We start from the raw sequence: 25,569 nt of genomic DNA on the forward strand, positions 1-25,569 counted from the left end.
TTCTGTAGGACGGTGTTCTGTAGGACGGTGTTCTGTAGGACGGTGTTCTGTAGGACAGTGTTCTGTAGGACAGTGTTCTGTAGGACGGTGTTCTGTAGGACGGTGTTCTGTAGGACGGTGTTCTGTAGGACGGTGTTCTGTAGGACGGTAGGAGTCTGTTCTAGGACTGGTGTTCTGTAGGACAGTGTTCTGTAAGTCAGTGTTCTGTAGGACAGTGTTCTGTAGGACGGTGTTCTGTAGGACGGTGTTCTGTAGGACAGTGTTCTGTAGGACAGTGTTCTGTAGGACAGTGTTCTGTAGGACAGTGTTCTGTAGGACAGTGTTCTGTAGGACGGTGTTCTGTAGGACAGTGTTCTGTACGTCGGTGTTCTGTAAGTCGGTGTTCTGTAGGTCGGTGTTCTGCAGGTCGGTGTTCTGCAGGTCGGTGTTCTGTAGGTCGGTGTTCTGTAGGTCGGTGTTCTGTAGGTCGGTGTTCTGTAGGTCGGTGTTCTGTAGGACATTCAGGACAGTTCTCCAGGGCATCATGGCAGGAGGCAGAGTTCTATTGCCTGTAGTGTTCTGAAGGACATAGACTAGTAGGTTCTTTTGGCAATAGATGTGTTCTGTAGGGTGTGGTAGGTGGAGGTGGGGCACTAGGTAGGTGGAGAACGTCATCGCCCTTTCCATCCTTGCAATGATCTGCAACATATAACACTATATAACACATATAACACTAACACTATATTACACTATATAACACTATATAACACTATATAACACCATATAACACCATATAACACCATATAACACCATATAACACCATATAACACTATATAACACTATATAACACTATATAACACTATATAACACTATATAACACCACATAACACCATATAACACTATATAACTCTATATAACACAACACAACACTATAACATATATAACACTATATAACACAACACTATATAACATATATAACGCTATATAACACATATAACACTATATAACACACATAACACTATATAACACTATATAACACCTATTACACTATATAACATATAACACTATATAACATATATAACGCTATATAACACATATAACACTATATAACACTATATAACACATATAACACCATATAACACTATATAACACATATAACACTATATAACACAATATAACACTATATAACACACATAACACTATATAACACATATAACACTATATAACACATATAACACTATATAACACTATATAACACACAACACTATATAACACATATAACACCATATAACACTATATAACATATAACACTATATAACACACATAACACTATAACACTATATAACACATATACCACTATATAACACTATATAACACTATATAACACTATATAACACTATATAACACATATACCACTATATAACACTATATAACACTATATAACACTATATAACACATATAACACATATAACACATATAACACATATAACACTATATAACACTATATAACTCTATATAACACTATATAACACATATAACACATATAACACATATAACACTATATAACTCTATATAACACATATAACACTATATAACACTATATAACTCTATATAACACATATATGACACTATATAACACTATATAACACATATAACACATATAACACTATATAACTCTATATAACACATATAACACTATATAACACATATAACACTATATAACACTATATAACTCTATATAACACTATATAACACTATATAACACACAACACTATAACACATATAACACTGTATAACGCATATAACACTATATAACACATATAACATATAACACCATATAACTCTATATAACACTATATAACACATAACACCATATAACACCATATAACTCTATATAACACTATATAACACTATATAACACTATATAACACACACAACACTATATAACACTATATAACACACAACACTATAACACATATAACACTATATAACACTGTATAACGCATATAACACTATATAACACATATAACATATAACACCATATAACACCATATAACTCTATATAACACTATATAACACTATATAACACTATATAACACACACAACACTATATAACACTATATAACACACAACACTATAACACATATAACTCTATATAACACATATATGACACTATATAACACTATATAACACATATAACACTATATAACACTATATAACTCTATATAACACTATATAACACTATATAACACACAACACTATAACACATATAACACTGTATAACGCATATAACACTATATAACACATATAACATATAACACCATATAACTCTATATAACACTATATAACACATAACACCATATAACACCATATAACTCTATATAACACTATATAACACTATATAACACTATATAACACACACAACACTATATAACACTATATAACACACAACACTATAACACATATAACACTATATAACACATATAACACTGTATAACGCATATAACACTATATAACACATATAACATATAACACCATATAACACCATATAACTCTATATAATGCACATAACACTATATAACACACATAACACTATATAACACTATATAACACATATACCACTATATAACACTATATAACACATATAACACTATATAACACTATATAACACCTATAACACTATATAACACTATATAACACTATATAACACTATATAACACATATAACACTATATAACTCTATATAACACTATATAACTCTATATAACACTATATAACACTATAACATATATGACACTATATAACACTATATAACACATATAACACTATATAACACTATATAACACATATAACACTATATAACACATATAACACTATATAACTCTATATAACACATATAACACTATATAACATATATGACACTATATAACACTATATAACACCATATAACACTATATAACACTATATTACACTATATAACACTATATAACACTATATAACACTATATAACACTATATAACACACACAACACTATATAACACTATATAACACACAACACTATAACACATATAACACTATATAACACATATAACACTGTATAACGCATATAACACTATATAACTCTATATAACACTATATAACACTATATAACACACACAACACTATATAACACTATATAACACACAACACTATAACACATATAACACTATATAACACATATAACACTGTATAACGCATATAACACTATATAACACATATAACATATAACACCATATAACTCTATATAACACTATATAACACATAACACTATATAACACAACACCATATAACTCTATATAACACTATATAACACATAACACCATATAACTCTATATAACGCACATAACACTATATAACACTATATAACACTATATAACACTATATAACACTATATAACACACAACACTATATAACACTATATAACACACATAACACTATATAACACACATAACACTATATAACACATATAACACATATAAAACATAACACTATATAACACTATATAACACTATATAACTCTATATAACACTATATAACACATAACACCATATAACTCTATATAACGCACATAATACTATATAACTCTATATAACACTATATAACACACAACACTATATAACACATATAACACTATGTAACACTATATAACACATATAACACTATATAACATATATTACACTATATAACACTATATAACACCATATAACTCTATATAACGCACATAACAGTATATAACTCTATATAAAACATATAACACTATATAACACATATAACACTATATAACACATATAACACTATATTACACTATATAACACTATATAACACCATATAACACCATATAACTCTATATAACACACATAACGCATATAACACTATATAACTCTATATAACACTATATAACACTATATAACACACACAACACTATATAACACTATATAACACACAACACTATAACACATATAACACTATATAACACATATAACACTGTATAACGCATATAACACCATATAACTCTATATAACACTATATAACACATAACACTATATAACACTATATAACACATAACACCATATAACTCTATATAACACTATATAACACATAACACCATATAACTCTATATAACGCACATAACACTATATAACACTATATAACACTATATAACACTATATAACACACATAACACTATATAACACTATATAACACACATAACACTATATAACACACATAACACTATATAACACATATAAAACATAACACTATATAACACATAACACCATATAACTCTATATAACGCACATAATACTATATAACTCTATATAACACTATATAACACACAACACTATATAACACATATAACACTATGTAACACTATATAACACATATAACACTATATAACATATATTACACTATATAACACTATATAACACCATATAACTCTATATAACGCACATAACAGTATATAACTCTATATAAAACATATAACACTATATAACACATATAACACTATATAACACATATAACACTATATTACACTATATAACACTATATAACACCATATAACACCATATAACTCTATATAACACACATAACGCATATAACACTATATAACTCTATATAACACTATATAACACTATATAACACACACAACACTATATAACACTATATAACATATAACACATATAACACTATATAACATATAACACATATAACACTATATAACACATATAACACTGTATAACGCATATAACACCATATAACTCTATATAACACTATATAACACATAACACTATATAACACTATATAACACATAACACCATATAACTCTATATAACACTATATAACACATAACACCATATAACTCTATATAACGCACATAACACTATATAACACTATATAACACTATATAACACTATATAACACACATAACACTATATAACACTATATAACACACATAACACTATATAACACACATAACACTATATAACACATATAACACATATAAAACATAACACTATATAACACTATATAACTCTATATAACACTATATGACACATAACACCATATAACTCTATATAACGCACAATACTATATAACTCTATATAACACTATATAACACACAACACTATATAACACATATAACACTATGTAACACTATATAACACATATAACACTATATAACACATATAACACTATATTACACTATATAACACTATATAACACCATATAACACCATATAACTCTATATAACACACATAACACTATATAACTCTATATAACACACAACACTATATAACTATACACTATAACTATATAACACTATATAACACTATATAACACCATATAACTCTATATAACGCACATAACAGTATATAACTCTATATAAAACATATAACACTATATAACACATATAACACTATATAACACATATAACACTATATTACACTATATAACACTATATAACACCATATAACACCATATAACTCTATATAACACACATAACACTATATAACTCTATATAACACACAACACTATATAACTCTATATAACACATATAACTCTATATAACACTATATAACACATATAACACTATACAACACATATAACACATATAACACATATAACACACATAACACTATATAACTCTATATTACACTATATAACACATATAACACTATATAACTCTATATAACTCTATATTACACTATATAACACATAACACCATATAACACCATATAACTCTATATAACACTATATAACACTATATAACACTATATAACACACACAACACTATATAACACTATATAACACACAACACTATAACACATATAACACTATATAACACATATAACACTGTATAACGCATATAACACTATATAACACATATAACATATAACACCATATAACACCATATAACTCTATATAACGCACATAACACTATATAACACTATATAACACACATAACACTATATAACACTATATAACACATATACCACTATATAACACTATATAACACATATAACACTATATAACACTATATAACACCTATAACACTATATAACACTATATAACACTATATAACACTATATAACACATATAACACATATAACACTATATAACTCTATATAACACTATATAACTCTATATAACACTATATAACACTATAACATATATGACACTATATAACACTATATAACACATATAACACTATATAACACTATATAACTCTATATAACACATATAACACATATAACACTATATAACTCTATATAACACATATAACACTATATAACATATATGACACTATATAACACTATATAACACCATATAACACTATATAACACTATATTACACTATATAACACTATATTACACTATATAACACTATATAACACTATATAACACTATATAACACACACAACACTATATAACACTATATAACACACAACACTATAACACATATAACACTATATAACACATATAACACTGTATAACGCATATAACACTATATAACACATATAACATATAACACCATATAACTCTATATAACACTATATAACACCATATAACTCTATATAACACTATATAACACAACACCATATAACTCTATATAACACTATATAACACATAACACCATATAACTCTATATAACGCACATAACACTATATAACACTATATAACACTATATAACACTATATAACACTATATAACACTATATAACACACAACACTATATAACACTATATAACACACATAACACTATATAACACACATAACACTATATAACACATATAACACATATAAAACATAACACTATATAACACTATATAACACTATATAACTCTATATAACACTATATAACACATAACACCATATAACTCTATATAACGCACATAATACTATATAACTCTATATAACACTATATAACACACAACACTATATAACACATATAACACTATGTAACACTATATAACACATATAACACTATATAACATATATTACACTATATAACACTATATAACACCATATAACTCTATATAAAGCACACAGTATATAACACTATATAACACATATAACACTATATAACACATATAACACTATATAACACATATATAATTACACTATATAACACTATATAACACCATATAACACCATATAACTCTATATAACACACATAACGCATATAACACTATATAACTCTATATAACACTATATAACACTATATAACACACACAACACTATATAACACTATATAACACACAACACTATAACACATATAACACTATATAACACATATAACACTGTATAACGCATATAACACCACATAACACTATATAACACTATATAACACACATAACACTATATAACACACATAACACTATATAACACATATAACACATATAAAACATAACACTATATAACACTATATAACTCTATATAACACTATATGACACATAACACCATATAACTCTATATAACGCACATAATACTATATAACTCTATATAACACTATATAACACACAACACTATATAACACATATAACACTATGTAACACTATATAACACATATAACACTATATAACATATATTACACTATATAACACTATATAACACCATATAACTCTATATAACGCACATAACAGTATATAACTCTATATAAAACATATAACACTATATAACACATATAACACTATATAACACATATAACACTATATTACACTATATAACACTATATAACACCATATAACACCATATAACTCTATATAACACACATAACACTATATAACTCTATATAACACACAACACTATATAACTCTATATAACACATATAACTCTATATAACACTATATAACACTATATAACACTATATAACACTATATAACACCTATAACACTATATAACACACAACACTATATAACTCTATATAACACATATAACTCTATATAACACTATACAACACATATAACACATATAACACATATAACACACATAACACTATATAACTCTATATTACACTATATAACACATATAACACTATATAACTCTATATAACTCTATATTACACTATATAACACTATATAACTCTATATTACACTATATAACTCTATATAACTCTATATTACACTATATAACTCTATATAACTCTATATTACACTATATAACACATATAACTCTATATAACACTATATAACACTATATAACACTATATAACACATATAACACATATAACACTATACAACACTATACAACACTTTACAACACATACAACACATACAACACTATACAACACTATACAACACTATACAACACACATAACACACATAACACTATATAACACTATATAACACTATATAACACTATATAACATATATGTTATATAGTGTATATAACACTTATATAACACTATATGTTATAACGCACATAACACATATAACACTATATAACACTATATAACACATATAACACTATATAACACTATATAACACATATAACACTATATAACATATATTACACTATATAACACTATATAACATATATTACACTATATAACACTATATAACACCATATAACTATATAACGCACATAACAATATATAACTCTATATAACACACAACACTATATAACACATATAACACTATATAACACTATATAACACATATAACACTATATAACATATATTACACTATATAACACACATAACACTATATAACTCTATATAACACACAACACTATATAACACATATAACACTATATAACACATATAACACTATATAACACTATATAACACATATAACACTATATAACATATATTACACTATATAACGCACATAACAATATATAACTCTATATAACACACAACACTATATAACACATATAACACTATATAACACATATAACACTATATAACATATATTACACTATATAACACATATAACACTATATAACACATATAACACTATATAACATATATTACACTATATAACACACATAACACTATATAACACTATATAACTCTATATAACACAACACCATATAACACCATATAACTCTATATAACGCACATAACACTATATAACTCTATATAACACACATAACACTATATAACTCTATATTACACTATATAACACATATAACTCTATATAACACTATATAACTCTATATAACACTATATAACACATAACACTATATAACACTATATAACACAGATAACACTATATAAAACATAACACTATATAACACATATAAAACACTATATAACACATATAACACTATATAACACTATATAACACATATAACACTATATAACACATATAACACTATATAACACATATAACACTATATAACACACAACACTATATAACACATATAACACTATATAACACATATAACACTATATAAAACATATAACACTATATAAAACATATAACACTATATAACACTATATAACACATATAACACTATATAACACTATAAAACACTATATAACACATATAACACTATATAACACATATAACATATATAATCCATTATGACATTTAATATTGAAGTTAAGATAAAGATGTTCCCTTTAAATACTTATTTTCCACCATAATTTGCAAATAAATAAATAAAAAATCCTACAATGTGATTTTCTGGATTTTTTTCTTCTCATTTTGTCTGTCAGTTGAAGTGGACCTATGATGAAAATTACAGGCCTCTCTCATCTTTTTAAGTGGGAGAACTTGCACAATTGGTGGCTGACTAAATACTTTTTTGCCCCACTGTATATTTTTCCTTACAGGCAGATAAAAAGCCCATGTTTGTAATTCTGCCAGCTGACTCCAGTTCACCTCCCCTCTGGCTAGCTGAAGGACACACACAATTTACATCCCAAATGGCACCCTATTCCCTATTTAGTACACTACTTTTAACCAAAGCCCATGGTCAAAAGTAGTGCACTAAATAGGGAATAGGGTACAGGCAGAGGAGATGCAGGCAGAGGTCTGCAGTCAGTATAGTAGGCCTAACATACTCCTCTCTGCCAGACCGGACTAATGCGACAGGGAACAGCTCTAATATATTTCAGCCTTTATATTTCATCTCATCATTTAGAATCTAGATGGATGTTGGCAGATTTTCTAGTCTGTTAAAAGCAAAAATAATACTGGACAGGTGCCAGTCTAAGAGAGAGGGATCTGTGCAGATGGAGAGAGAGAGGAAGGGAGAGAGAGGGATCTGTGCAGATGGAGAGAGAGAGAGATATCTGAGCAGATGGAGAGAGAGGGAGGGATCTGTGCAGATGGAGAGAGAGAGGAAATGGAGAGAGAGAGAGATATCTGAGCAGATGGAGAGAGAGGGAGGGATCTGTGCAGATGGAGAGAGAGAGGATCTGTGCAGATGGAGAGAGAGGGATCTGTGCAGATGGAGAGAGAGAGAGAGATCTGTGCAGATGGAGAGAGAGAGAGATCTGTGCAGATGGAGAGAGAGAGGGATCTGTGCAGATGGAGAGAGAGAGGGATCTGTGCAGAGGGAGAGAGAGATCTGTGCAGAGGGAGAGAGAGAGAGAGATCTGTGCAGAGGGAGAGAGAGAGATCTGTGCAGATGGAGAAAGAGAGGGATCTGTGCAGATGGAGAGAGAGAGGGATCTGTGCAGAGGGAGGGAGGAATCTGTGCAGAGGGAGGGAGGAATCTGTGCAGAGAGAGAGAGAGAGAGAGAGATATGTGCAGAGAGAGAGAGAGAGAGATCTGTGCAGATGGAGAGAGAGAGAGATCTGTGCAGATGGAGAGAGAGAGAGATCTGTGCAGATGGAGAGAGAGAGGGATCTGTGCAGATGGAGAGAGAGAGAGAGAGGATCTGTGCAGAGGGAGGGAGGAATCTGTGCAGAGGGAGGGAGAATCTGTGCAGAGAGCGAGAGAGAGACAGAGAGAGAGAGAGACAGAGAGACAGAGAGAGAGAGACAGAGACAGAGACAGAGAGACCGAGAGAGGCAGAGGCAAACTGACTAGGTATTTTTGTGTTTGTTTCATTAGTCTATTGTTGACACAGTCCCAACATGTTTTGCTTATCAGCAATCAAGTTTTCAAGATATGTAACTTTCAAAATATAGCAATCTGGCAGGTATGATCGAATAATGAACAAATACCAGTTTTCCTTTAAGGGATTCCTTTCCCACACTGAACCCTGTTCGGGAATGAGCAGAAAGCTCTGCAGTAATGTCCCTCCCTGTTCCACACAGTCGTCAATGTTATTATGTCTCCAATAAATGTCCTTTAGGAATCTACTTTCTAGATGAGAGAAATCTGCAACTGTAAGTCAGTTGAGAGACACTTTCTGCTGTGTGCAGGAATGAAAAGCTGGAGGCGTTTGCCCCCCCCCCCCCCTTCTCTCCAGCCTGCAGCCTGTCAGCAGCCCTCCCCTCCTCTTCTCCCCCCTTCTTTCCAGCCTGCCAGCTCCCTCTCCTTCTCTTCCCCTCCCCTTCAACCGCCTCTTCTCCTGCCAGCACCATTCCCCTCCTCTCCCTCCTCTCTCCAGCCTGCCAGTACCCCTCCCTTCTCCAACCAGCACCAACACTGACAGCCCCTCCCCTTCTCCAACCAGCACCAACACTGACAGCCCCTCCCCTTCTCCAACCAGCACCAACACTGACAGCCCCTCCCCTTCTCCAACCAGCACCCCTCCCCTTCTCCAACTAGCACCCCTCCCCTTCTCCAACCAGCACCAACACTGACAGCCCCTCCCCTTCTCCAACCAGCACCCCTCCCCTTCTCCAACTAGCACCCCTCCCCTTCTCCAACTATCACCCCTCCCCTTCTCCAACCAGCACCAACACTGACAGCCCCTACCCTTCTCCAATTAGCACCAACACTGACAGCCCCTCCCCTTCTCCAATTAGCACCAACACTGACAGCCCCTCCCCTTCTCCAACCAGCACCAACACTGACAGCCCCTCCCTTTCTCCAACCAGCACCAACACTGACAGCCCCTCCCCTTCTCCAACCAGCACCAACACTGACAGCCCCTCCCCTTCTCCAACCAGCACCAACACTGACAGCCCCTCCCCTTCTCCAACCAGCACCAACACTGACAGCCCCTCCCCTTCTCCAATTAGCACCAACATTTACATTTACATTTAAGTCATTTAGCAGACGCTCTTATCCAGAGCGACTTACAAATTGGTGCATTCACCTTATGACATCCCCTCCCCTTCTCCAATTAGCACCAACACTGACAGCCCCTCCCCTTCTCCAATTAGCACCAACACTGACAGCCCCTCCCCTTCTCCAATTAGCACCAACACTGACAGCCCCTCCCCTTCTCCAACCAGCACCCCTCCCCTTCTCCAACCAGCACCAACACAGACAGTCCCTCACGTTCCCACGTACCCCTGCCCTCTCTGTCTCAGCTCTAACTTCTGCCACCCCTCAGCTCCGCCCCATCCCCTGGTGCTGTTACCATGGTAACTCTTACATCGGAGGCCAAATCACCGCCGTGTGTATTTCTCTTTCTGCTTTAATCAGAGAGACACTGGCCTCTAAAGCTTGTTGGCTACGATGGCGGGTTGTGCATGTGTGTGTGTGTGTGTGTGTGTGTGTGTTGCGTGTGTTTGGTCACGGATGTAGTAAGGAGGAATAACACAAATACTGAACACGATACATATGACAAGTAAAACCAACACTTAATTGGATAACATCGTAAAAAGCTTGTACATACCTGTTAAACTTCACACAGAGAGGCAAACTGGATGGTTGCTGGGGATAGAAGGTCTCTGGCTAGAACACAGCACTTTCCTGTTAAGTCACGTGACACGAGGAAGGTCCAGGAGGAGAGACTGGAGCAGAGACTTGAGGAGAGACAGGAGGAGGATCTAGGAGGGTATAAAACATAGCGATATCTAATCTCTATGGTATAGAATGTCCTCCACTGCAGAACCATGGGGGGTATAGAATGTCCTTCACTGCAGAACCAGGGGGGTATAGAATGTCCTCCAATGCAGAACCAGGAGGGTATAGAATGTCCTCCACTGCAGAACCATGGGGGTATAGAATGTCCTCCACTGCAGAACCATGGGGGTTATAGAATGTCCTCCACTGCAGAACCATGGGGGGTATAGAATGTCCTCCACTGCAGAACCATGGGGGTCCTCCACTGCAGAACCATGGGGGGTATAGAATGTCCTCCACTGCAGAACCATGGGGGGTATAGAATGTCCTCCACTGCAGAACCAGGAGGGTATAGAATGTCCTCCACTGTAGAACCAAGAGGGTCTAGATTGTCCTCCACTGCAGAACCAGGGGGGTATAGAATGTCCTCCACTGCAGAACCAAGAGGGTCTAGATTGTCCTCCACTGCAGAACCAGGGGGGGGGGTATAGAATGTCCTCCACTGCAGAACCAGGAGGGTATAGAATGTCCTCCACTGCAGAACATTACATTACATTACATTTAAGTCACCATGGGGGGTATAGAATGTCCTCCACTGTAGATCCAGGAGGGTATAGAATGTCCTCCACTGCAGAACCAGGAGGGTATAGAATGTCTCCACTGTAGAACCAGGAGGGTATATAATGTCCTCCACTGCAGAACCATGGGGGGTATAGAATGTCCTCCACTGCAGAACCAGGAGGGTATAGAATGTCCTCCACTGCAGAACCAGGAGGGTATAGAATGTCCTCCACTGTAGAACCAAGAGGGTCTAGATTGTCCTCCACTGCAGAACCAGGGGGGGGGTATAGAATGTCCTCCACTGCAGAACCAAGAGGGTCTAGATTGTCCTCCACTGCAGAACCAAGGGGGGTATAGAATGTCCTCCACTGCAGAACCAAGAGGGTCTAGATTGTCCTCCACTGCAGAACCAGGGGGGGTATAGAATGTCCTCCACTGCAGAACCAGGAGGGTATAGAATGTCCTCCACTGCAGAACCATGGGGGGTATAGAATGTCCTCCACTGTAGAACCAGGAGGGTATAGAATGTCCTCCACTGCAGAACCAGGAGGGTATAGAATGTCCTCCACTGTAGAACCAGGAGGGTATATAATGTCCTCCACTGCAGAACCATGGGGGGTATAGAATGTCCTCCACTGCAGAACCAGAAGGGTATAGAATGTCCTCCACTGTAGAACCAAGAGGGTCTAGATTGTCCTCCACTGCAGAACCAGGGGGGGTACAGAATGCCCTCCACTGCAGAACCAGGAGGGTATAGAGGAGGGTATAGAATGTCCTCCACTGCAGAACCATAGGGGTTATAGAATGTCCTCCACTGTAGAACCAGGAGGATATAGAATGTCCTCCACTGCAGAACCAGGAGGGTATAGAATGTCCTCCACTGTAGAACCAGGAGGGTATATAATGTCCTCCACTGCAGAACCATGGGGGGTATAGAATGTCCCCCACTGTAGAACCAGGAGGGTATATAATGTCCTCCATTATAGTCCAGAACCAGGAGGGTAAATGACTTAAATGTAATGTAATGTATAGAATGTCCTCTGCAGAACCAGGAGGGTATATAATGTCCTCCACTGCAGAACCATGGGGGGTATATAATGTCCTCCACTGCAGAACCAGGAGGGTATAGAATCCATAATAGCAGCAGAGGGGATGGAACAGGAGAGAGTGTCTAGGAGGGTATAGAAAACCTCTGCAGCAAAACTAGGAAGGTATAGATTATATTCTATACTCCACTGCACAACCAAGGCTCTGATGTTTCCTGTTATATGACATGAGGAGAAACAGGCATAGGATCCTGGAGGACAGTCCAGGAGTGTTTATAGAACATACCGGTCTCTATACTATAGAACACCTCTACGGTAAATCAGGTTCCAGGTAGATTATATTCTACAGTAGAATCAGGGGCCAGGTAGATTATATTCTACAGTAGAATCAGGGGCCAGGTAGATTATATTCTACAGTAAAATCAGGGGCCAGGTAGATTATATTCTACAGTAGAATCAGGGGCCAGGTAGATTATATTCTACAGTAAAATCAGGGGCCAGGTAGATTATATTCTACAGTAGAATCAGGGGCCAGGTAGATTATATACTACAGTAGAATCAGGGGCCAGGAAGATTATATACTACAGTAGAATCAGGGGCCAGGTAGATTATATACTACAGTAGAATCAGGGGCCAGGTAGATTATATACTACAGTAGAATCAGGGGCCAGGTAGATTATATACTACAGTAGAATCAGGGGCCAGGTAGATTCTATACTGCAGTAGAATCAGGGGCCAGGTAGATTCTATACTACAGTAGAATCAGGGGCCAGGTAGATTCTATACTACAGTAGAATCAGGGGCCAGGTAGATTATATACTACAGTAGAATCAGGGGCCAGGTAGATTCTATACTGCAGTAGAATCAGGGGCCAGGTAGATTCTATAGAATCTACAGTAGAATCAGGGGCCAGGTAGATTCTATACTACAGTAGAATCAGGGGCCAGGTAGATTATATACTACAGTAGAATCAGGGGCCAGGTAGATTCTATACTGTAGAATCAGGGGCCAGGTAGAATCAGGGGCCAGGTAGATTCTATACTACAGTAGAATCAGGGGCCAGGTAGATTCTATACTGCAGTAGAATCAGGGGCCAGGTAGATTCTATACTACAGTAGAATCAGGGGCCAGGTAGATTATATTCTACAGTAGAATCAGGGGCCAGGTAGATTCTATACTGCAGTAGAATCAGGGATCTCTCTGATGCCTCATCAGCAGCTGGCTGGGTTGTGTTGAGCTGACATCACTCTGAGTGATGTCACGTTGCTCTGCCACAGCTGCTTCGTCAGCGGTTGGTCGGTCGGCTCGGCCGCACGGTGAAGACAGGAGGAGAGTACAGCCAAGGGCTCAGAAACAGCACAGTACAGACAGTCTGCTGATGAGGTGTAGACACACTTCACACTTAGAAAAACGACTTCCAAACGGGTTATTCGGCTGTCCCCATAGGAGAACCCTTTTCGGTTCCGGGTAAAACTCTTTTGATTCCATGTCGAACCCTCTCTGGAAAGGGTTCTACATGGAACCCAAACAGGGTTCTTCAAAGGGTTCTCCTATGGGGACAGCCGAAGAACCCTTGTAGATTCTAGATAGCACCTTTTTTTCTAAGAGTGTACAACACACAGTTTTCTCCATCTGCATCACAACACACAAAAGAGTCCCTGGTCTGCTTTAGGGCTCTCAGACCACTCACTTGTGCTTCCCTTTCCCCTTTCAATCTGATTCTCTCTCCCCCTACAGAAAGAGAAGGGCTCCGTTAAAAGCAGCCAATGTGGCTAGTTGTCATGGAGTTGTGCTTCCCGGGGCAACAATGGTTCTTTTCATTCCAATAGCACAGCTCTCAGTTGGGTAGATCTGATAAAGAGGGATCATGGAGGGGGCTGTGTTACTAGGTGGAACACTCTGATCCACATAATATACTATCATTTACATTTACATTTAAGTCATTTAGCAGACGCTCTTATCCAGAGCGACTTACAAATTGGAATATTATGTCCCAAACTGTTGGTTTAGAATCCCCAAGAGCAGATCTTTGTCCAAGTCAACCTGCATACACTATTTTATTTTATTTATTTTTCTTCTTCATTGATTTGCATATTATAAAGTGTACTTTTGGATTTGAGATAATATGTCTAAACAATACAAAGGAATGCTTCTGATTTCACCAAATAAATGGGTGAGGTGTAAAGAGGAAAGGGTCATCATAGGACAGGAAACACCATTCCTCATGAGAGACACATGTTTTAAAGCTGTGCAGCATTGAAGCTAGTTAGGAGGCTATAAGCAGTCAGAGAGCACTATGATGACACCAAATGATGACCACCAATCAGAGAGCACTATGATGACACACCAAATGATGACCAATCAGACACCATTATGATGACACACCAAATGATGACCACCAATCAGAGAGCACTATGATGACACACCAAATGATGACCACCAATCAGACACCATTATGATGACACACCAAATGATGACCACCAATCAGACACCATTATGATGACACACCAAATGATGACCACCAATCAGAGAGCACTATGATGACACACCAAATGATGACCACCAATCAGAGAGCACTATGATGACACACCAAATGATGACCACCAATCAGACACCATTATGATGACACACCAAATGATGACCACCAATCAGACACCATTATGATGACACACCAAATGATGACCACCAATCAGAGAGCACTATGATGACACACCAAATGATGACCACCAATCAGAGAGCACTATGATGACACACCAAATGATGACCACCAATCAGAGAGCACTATGATGACACACCAAATGATGACCACCAATCAGACACCATTATGATGACACACCAAATGATGACCACCAATCAGAGAGCACTATGATGACACACCAAATGATGACCACCAATCAGAGAGCACTATGATGACACACCAAATGATGACCACCAATCAGACACCATTATGATGACACACCAAATGATGACCACCAATCAGAGAGCACTATGATGACACACCAAATGATGACCACCAATCAGACACCATTATGATGACACAATCAGAGAAATGATGACCACCAATCAGAGAGCACTATGATGACACACCAAATGATGAACACCAATCAGACACCATTATGATGACACACCAAATGATGACCACCAATCAGAGAGCACTATGATGACACACCAAATGATGACCACCAATCAGAGAGCACTATGATGACACACCAAATGATGACCACCAATCAGACACCATTATGATGACACACCAAATGATGACCACCAATCAGAGAGCACTATGATGACACACCAAATGATGACCACCAATCAGACACCATTATGATGACACACCAAATGATGACCACCAATCAGAGAGCACTATGATGACACACCAAATGATGACCACCAATCAGACACCATTATGATGACACACCAAATGATGACCACCAATCAGAGAGCACTATGATGACACACCAAATGATGACCACCAATCAGAGAGCACTATGATGACACACCAAATGATGACCACCAATCAGAGAGCACTACGATGACACACCAAATGATGACCACCAATCAGAGAGCACTATGATGACACACCAAATGTGTTGGATGGATCCTTTTAGACCTCTTCTAATGCCTTAAGGGAAAATTTAAAAAAGAATCAGATTACGTTACTGAGTTTGGGTAATCCAAAAGTTGATTTTGCACAGGTAGCTAGCAACTGTAACGAATTACATTTACAAAGTAACCTGTCCAACCCTGGCTATAGCCAAGCACATGGTAACCAGTAGTAACCAGTAATCCAGGGTAGTAACCAGTAGTTAACAGCAGTAACTAGTAACCAGTAGATACCAGTAGTCAAGGGTAGTCAGTAGTTACCAGGAACCAGTTGTCCCGGGTAGTAACCAGTAGTTACCAGTAGTCCAGGGTAGTCAGTAGTTACCAGGAACCAGTAGTCCAGGGTAGTCAGTAGTTACCAGGAATCAGTAGTCATGGGTAGTAACCAGTAGTTACCAGTAGTCCAGGGTAGTCAGTAGTTACCACTAACCAGTAGTCCCGGGTAGTAACCAGTAGTTACCAGTAGTCCAGGTTAGTCAGTAGTTACCAGGAACCAGTAGTCCCGGGTAGTAACCAGTAGTTACCATTAGTCAAGGGTAGTCAGTAGTTACCAGGAACCAGTAGTCCCGGGTAGTAACCAGTAGTTACCAGTAGTCCAGGGTAGTCAGTAGTTACCAGGAACCAGTAGTCCCGGGTAGTAACCAGTAGTTACCAGTAGTCCAGGGTAGTCAGTAGTTACCAGGAACCAGTAGTCCCGGGTAGTAACCAGTAGTTACCAGTAGTCGAGGGTAGTCAGTAGTTACCAGGAACCAGTAGTCCTGGGTAGTAACCAACTGCAACACTGTAGGTAACAGAGGTTTCAAAAACACTAGTTCTTAGTCTCACCATTAAACCAGAACCACTATAGCACAATAATTGTTAACCAAACTATTTCTACACAGCCTGTACAATCTATCATGTAGTAAAGTTGTTGTTTTACAGCTAGTCATTAACTTAGTGTTGGGCAAACCCATAACGACAGCTAGTACTAATCTAGAAAGATTAAAGTATATGAGTAAAAATGTATTTGTCAGATTTAAGAGAAGTCCTTTCTGGTTGGTGTAGTCCAGGGTAGTAACCAATAGTTACCAGTAGTCCAGGGTAGTAACCAGTAGTTACCAGTAGTCCAGGGTAGTCAGTAGTTACCAGGAACCAGTAGTCCCGGGTAGTAACCAGTAGTTACCAGTAGTCCAGGGTAGTAACCAGTAGTTACCAGTAGTCTAGAGTAGTCAGTAGTTACCAGTAGTCCAGGGTAGTAACCAGTAGTTACCAGGAACCAGTAGTACAGGGTAGTCAGTAGTTACCAGGAACCAGTAGTCCTGGGTAGTAACCAGTAGTTACCAGGAACCAGTAGTCCAGGGTAGTAACCAGTAGTTACCAGTAGTCCCGGGTAGTAACCAGTAGTTACCAGTAGTCCAGGCTAGTCAGTAGTTACCAGTAGTCCAGGGTAGTCAGTAGTTACCAGGAACCAGTAGTCCCGGGTAGTAACCAGTAGATACCAGTAGTCCAGGGTAGTCAGTAGTTACCAGGAACCAGTTGTCCCGGGTAGTAACCAGTAGTTACCAGTAGTCCAGGGTAGTCAGTAGTTACCAGGAACCAGTAGTCCAGGGTAGTCAGTAGTTACCAGGAACCAGTAGTCATGGGTAGTAACCAGTAGTTACCAGTAGTCCCGGGTAGTAACCAGTAGTTACCAGTAGTCCAGGGTAGTAACCAGTAGTTACCAGTAGTCTAGAGTAGTCAGTAGTTACCAGGAACCAGTAGTCCAGGGTAGTAACCAGTAGTTACCAGTAGTCCAGGGTAGTAACCAGTAGTTACCAGGAATCAGTAGTCCAGGGTAGTCAGTAGTTACCAGGAACCAGTAGTCATGGGTAGTAACCAGTAGTTACCAGTAGTCCAGGGTATTAACTAGTAGTAACCAGTAGTTACCAGTAGTCCCGGGTAGTAACCAGTAGTTACCAGTAGTCCAGGGTATTAACTAGTAGTAACAAGTAGTTACCAGTAACCAGTAGTTACCAGTAACCAGTAGTTCACCAGTAGCATGACGGTGTGCCTCATCACTTGTCATCCAGGCTGGCTTTGAACTGGAACTGGGCCTCTAGATCCATCTTATCAAAGGTCCTCATGTTGGTCTCCTCCCTGACCCGGTCCCGTACGTGGAAGGAGGCGCGGGCGGTAGAGCGAGCGCTCTCCAGCACGGCTCTCTTCTCCCTGAAGATCTGCTCACTCTTCTCCAGCTTCCTCTCGATGGACTGGAGGAGCTCCATCCTCCTGGCTAGCTCTTCCCCTTCCACACGCTGTCTGTTGAGTCGTTGTAGTCTCTCCTTCTCCTGCCTGCTCTGTACTGCTCTCTGGGATTTCTCCTTGGCCCTCTCCTCTGCCACCAGAGCTGCCTGCTGGGCCCGTCTCTCTGCTTCCTTGGCCCGGGCCTCCACCTGCTGTTGCTGCTGTTTCTCCCTCTTCTCCGCAGACCTCCTTGCCTTCTGAATCTGCTGCTCCTCCCTCTTAGCCTTCTCCTTCAGCTCTTTGTCTCTCCTCTCTACGATCTGTTCATAGTTCTCCAGGGAACGGCTCAGCTTCTCCTCAGCAGCCTTCCGTGCATCCTCCCGCTCCTCCTCCTCTCTCCGGGCGATCTCCCTGATCAGGGCTGCGTGGCGCCTCCTCTCGGCCCGGTTCAGTCCCCGGCGCTCCTCGTGGGCCTGGTGCTCCTTCTCCTGTTTCTTCAGCTCAGCAATGGTAAGTTTCTCCTTGAGGAGTAGCTGCTCCTGCTCCAGCACTGCAGCCCTGTCCTCCTCTAGAGCCTTGAGGTTCTGCTCCTGCTGTTCCTTCTTCTGTTTCTCCTCCCTGGCAGCCTGCTGGAGCCTCTGCTGCCTATTGCGTTCTTGTAGCTCTGCCAGCTCCCTCCACCGCTCCTCGCTCTCCGCCACCTGACGCAGCTTAGCGGCCGACGACTCTCTCTCCTGCTGGCTGAGCCGACGCTGGCGGTGGGACACCTGCGACTGCCACGCCCGCTGGCACTGCAGCACCGCCCGTTGCTTCTCCCGGTCCTCCTGTTCCCGCTGTAGGTCCCCCAGGCGCTTCTCGCTGTCCCACTGCAGGTGAGCCACGTAGCGCGTCTGGCTCATGATGTCCTCCTCCTGGTACCGAGCCAGCATCAGAGCAGCGATCTTCCTGTCCCGCTCTGGAACCGCCTTCAGCCCCCGCCGCCGCACCTCCTTAACGATACGCTCCACCTTCTGGGTGGTCTGGAGGGAGTGGCTGAGGTCCCCAAGGCTAAGGCTCCTCCCCATCAAGGAGTTGAAGGTGGCCAGGGTGCGGGCACGGGGGGAGGAGGACTTGGCCCAGGGGTCTCTGGGTCCATCCCAGCTGTAGGAGGAGGAGGCGCCGGACTCCTCTCCAGAGGAGGTGCAGGTGGTGGTGGAGGTGGTGGTAGAGGTGGAGATTGTATCCATCCTTCTTTGTAGGGACTCAAGGGAGTGGCTCTTCCCTCTGCCCTTTGGAGTGGACACAGGGTGGCCGTTGTGGTGAGGGAACGGCCCTCCGAGACCCCCTGTGATGCCATTGAGAGCTGCTGTAGTCGGGGTGACTGGGCTCTGCACGGAACTCTTGAAGATGGTGGATGTCATGGAGGTGGTTGTTCTGGGGAAAGAGGAAGGTTTGGAGGCTGATCTGGGGAAGGTGTTGGAGGCTTTCGGAGTGGTGGTGGTGCTGCTGCTGCTGGGGATCTTTCTGACCACTGGAGGTGGACCTGAGACAGGGCGGGGTGCCTTGGTTAGTTCTGAGGACTTAGGATGTTTAGCTGAACCAAAACCACAGTCCAGACCTCTAGATGATGAGGACGCAGAGCTGAATGAGCTGGTCTTAGAAGACTGCAGAGAGCTACTTTTAGCTAGAAGATTTGTACTAGTTTTATTAATGCTTGGACCTGGTGTTGTAGAAGCAGCTCTAGAGGCCTGTCCTATACTACTGGGGGAAGGTTTAGATTTAGTAGGACTAGAGGCCACAGGGCCTGGTTTAGATAGCGGCGTTAAGCTGGATGTGACTGGTGCTCTGTGCTGTTCCTCTGTTGATGATGCAGCCTGAAGGATTCTCCTCTTATCTTCCCGTATGATCCTCTCTCTCTCCTCCCGGCATGCTCTCAGCTTGGCGTGCCTGTCCTTCTCATACACCTCAAACATGCCCGTCGCCACGCGCATGGACCGTCCCGGGGCCTCACGGGCGAAGTCTGACAACGGGCGCGACAAGATCTCCACGGGTTTGACCCCGCAGCGGGCGCAGGCCTCCAAGGAGCGGGGGCTGGTCAGGACATAACGGCTTCCCTCTGCCACCGGGGTGTCGAAGTTATATAGGTCCAGGTGCAGCTTGGGGCATGGTTCTCTGGGCTCTGGGTCGCTGCTTGGAGGCTGGAGGTCTTGAGGTAGAGGGTTCAGAGCTTGGCTGCTGTTCGACAGGGGGGTTGCTGCCTCCAGACTGACCTGAGGGCTCTGTAGCTGGGTATGTGGAGTGGAAGGCTGGAAGTCTGGAGGGGCAAGGTGAGGAAGCTGAAGCTGCCTCTCCGGAGGGCCCTGAAGCTGGGGCTGGGTGTTTGGACTGGGAGGCTGGAAGTCTGGAGGGCCCTGAAGCTGGAGCTGGGTGTGTGGACTGGGAGGCTGGAAGTCTGGAGGGCTTGGAGAATGAAGCTGCCTGTCCTGAGGGCCCTGAAGCTGGGGCTGGGTGTTTGGACTGGGAGGACTGGCCTCCTGTGCAACAGGGGGAGGAGCTACCATCCTCTCCCCCAGCCCAGTAGAGTGTATGGGTGTGGTCTCTGCATCATTGCCACCCCATCCTCGCTCTCCTCTGTTGCTTTCCCATCAGCCTGGTCTGGTAGTCTGGTGGGTGGAGAGGCCTGGTCTGGTAGTCTGGTGGGTGGAGAGGCCTGGTCTGGTAGTCTGGTGGGTGGAGAGGCCTGATCTGGTAGTCTGGAGGGTGGAGAGGCCTGATCTGGTAGTCTGGTGGGTGCAGAGGCCTGGTCTGGTAGTCTGGTGGGTGGAGAGGCCTGGTCTGGTAGTCTGGTGGGTGGAGAGGCCTGGTCTGGTAGTCTGGTGGGTGGAGAGGCCTGGTCTGGTAGTTTGGTGGGTGCAGAGGCCTGGTCTGGTAGTCTGGTGGGTGCAGAGGCCTGGTCTGGTAGTCTGGTGGGTGGAGAGGCCTGGTCTGGTAGTCTGGTGGGTGGAGAGGCCTGGTCTGGTAGTCTGGTGGGTGCAGAGGCCTGGTCTGGTAGTCTGGTGGGTGGAGAGGCCTGGTCTGGTAGTCTGGTGGGTGCAGAGGCCTGGTCTGGTAGTCTGGTGGGTGGAGAGGCCTGGTCTGGTAGTCTGGTGGGTGGAGAGGCCTGGTCTGGTAGTCTGGTGGGTGCAGAGGCCTGGTCTGGTAGTCTGGTGGGTGGAGAGGCCTGGTCTGGTAGTCTGGTGGGTGCAGAGGCCTGGTCTGGTAGTCTGGTGGGTGGAGAGGCCTGGTCTGGTAGTCTGGTGGGTGCAGAGGCCTGGTCTGGTAGTCTGGTGGGTGGAGAGGCCTGGTCTGGTAGTCTGGTGGGTGGAGAGGCCACCGGCAAAGCATCCATCTGTTTCCCCTTGGTCTGGTCCTCTGGCTCAGACGGGTCAACCATAGCTGGCTAATATTAGAACAAGAGAGGGAGGAGGGGAGGAGGGAATTAATGTAGAGGAATGGGGTGAATAGAAGACAGAAATTTAAGCAGCGGGATTATATCAGGCAATCTCTGTCCTACTCTGTCCAGGGCTTAATCTGTCTGTATGTCTGTCTGTGTGGGTGAGGGAATATCTAGCACATATTTGACTTGCGACAGACGATGCTTCTGCTGTAGACATTCACACATGATTCACATTCGCTGATTATGTTCCTGTTGAGGCCCTTCTATCTTCAGGGGACTTTCATTAACCGACAAAAACAAGAAGTAATGGCATTATCCTACGATGACGGAGGAACCTATTCATTGATATGAATTCTTTTACATGGCTATGAACAAGCACAGGATGCCTGCTGCCACGCGCATATGCTACTCAGGGCGAACACACAGCCTAACAGACGGACCCCTCATTACAGGCAATTTTTTCCACATTCCAATTAAATGTGCATTACAGAGAATAGAATAGAGCAGTATATATATATATATATATATGTTTTTTTAAATTAAAGATATTTAAAATAATACTATTTTATTACTTATTAATAAGTCATTCATAGGCCTACACACATCAAACATAGTGTATTACCATGTTAAAGCTGATATATTAGGCTATGTCTGTAGGCCTACGTCTACCAAAACAACTCCTGTCACATCGCATCAACAGATAATCAACACAGATGACACATCTCACCCCAAACCGAGATAGTCCCCCCCCCCCCCCAGATTAAAACAATGATCATTAATATGTATAGGCTATAACCAACTGACTGAAACAAAACCGTCACTAACCTGCCACTTTAACGATTGTTTCCTAAACCGATGCTATCTAGTTCCAAATGAGTGCGTTTTTAGTCCCCTCCACACCCTGCATACTACCAGGTGACGGAGGAATTACTCTGTGCGCTGACAGACCCAGCGATGGAAGATCACAGACGTCACCGCGACCTCTGAGCGACGCGACACAGACGCCGTCTTTCTCCCTCTGTTACACAGGGCCGTTCTTGATGACACGAGTCGATGCATGTCTTTCAACTCTCCGTGTTTACATTTATCTGCAGCTTCTATTATAATAATAATAATAATAATTATTATTATTATATTTTTTTAAACCGCAAATAGCTAGGCTATGTTCTGTGGGGTCGGTTTTAGTCTCTGTGCTAGGCTGGCGTGCTCAGTCTTCACCTGCTGTTCTGTTCTATCCCGCATCGCTCCATCCCTCCATCTCATCTCTCCATCCCTCCATCTCATCTCTCCATCCCTCCATCTCATCTCTCCACCCCTCCATCTCATCTCTCCATCCCTCCATCTCATCTCTCCATCCCTCCATCTCATCTCTCCATCCCTCCATCTCATCTCTTCATCCGGTACTACAGCCCCCGCCTGCTGCTGGTGGTTGACAATATGATAAAAATATATTGTGCAATGGCACTGCAATACAATCTCCCCTTCTCCCTTTGTCTGCTCATCTTACATTATAAAACGACAATATTATATTACTGCAACAATAGAATAATATTGGATTATAATTTTAGATTATTTCCAAAATATAGCAGTATTGCATTTCTTATCTATTTTGCAGCAATATACCTAAGGCCTATCTAGGCCATATGAAGCCTATAATTGTAAACGATTGACCACTAGGATTTTTATACAATGTCACATTTCCTAGGCTTTAGCAGAAAACAAATCGAAAACAGTAGTTACTCAGTAACTCGCTTACCTTATTAAAGATCCCGAAAGCTTCCAAAAAATACATGTTTATTATTCAAGCTATTAATAGACAGGATGCTGTGTTCAACGTTCTAATTCTGTGTTATTTCATCCATCTGCAGCTAG

The 25,569-nt window shown here is 40.1% G+C and overlaps 1 protein-coding gene across 1 annotated transcript; it reads right to left on the reverse strand.

The window, feature by feature from the left end:
• Window positions 1-19,322: 19,322 nt before the first annotated feature.
• ccdc177 (coiled-coil domain containing 177) lies at window positions 19,323-22,830 on the reverse strand. The gene has a single exon (XM_046309173.1). The coding sequence runs from the start codon at window positions 22,820-22,822 to the stop codon at window positions 20,114-20,116; it is 2,709 nt and encodes a 902-aa protein (XP_046165129.1). The 5' UTR covers window positions 22,823-22,830; the 3' UTR covers window positions 19,323-20,113.
• Between the last annotated feature and the right edge of the window lie 2,739 nt (window positions 22,831-25,569).

This window comes from Oncorhynchus gorbuscha, linkage group LG17 (genome assembly GCF_021184085.1).
Source record: "Oncorhynchus gorbuscha isolate QuinsamMale2020 ecotype Even-year linkage group LG17, OgorEven_v1.0, whole genome shotgun sequence".
NCBI classification, from domain to species: Eukaryota; Metazoa; Chordata; class Actinopteri; order Salmoniformes; family Salmonidae; genus Oncorhynchus; species Oncorhynchus gorbuscha.

Bases quoted from the DNA above. Each gene is read 5' to 3' on its own strand.
- ccdc177 (XM_046309173.1), bottom strand. From the start codon at position 22,822: ATGGTAGCTCCTCCCCCTGTTGCACAGGAGGCCAGTCCTCCCAGTCCA.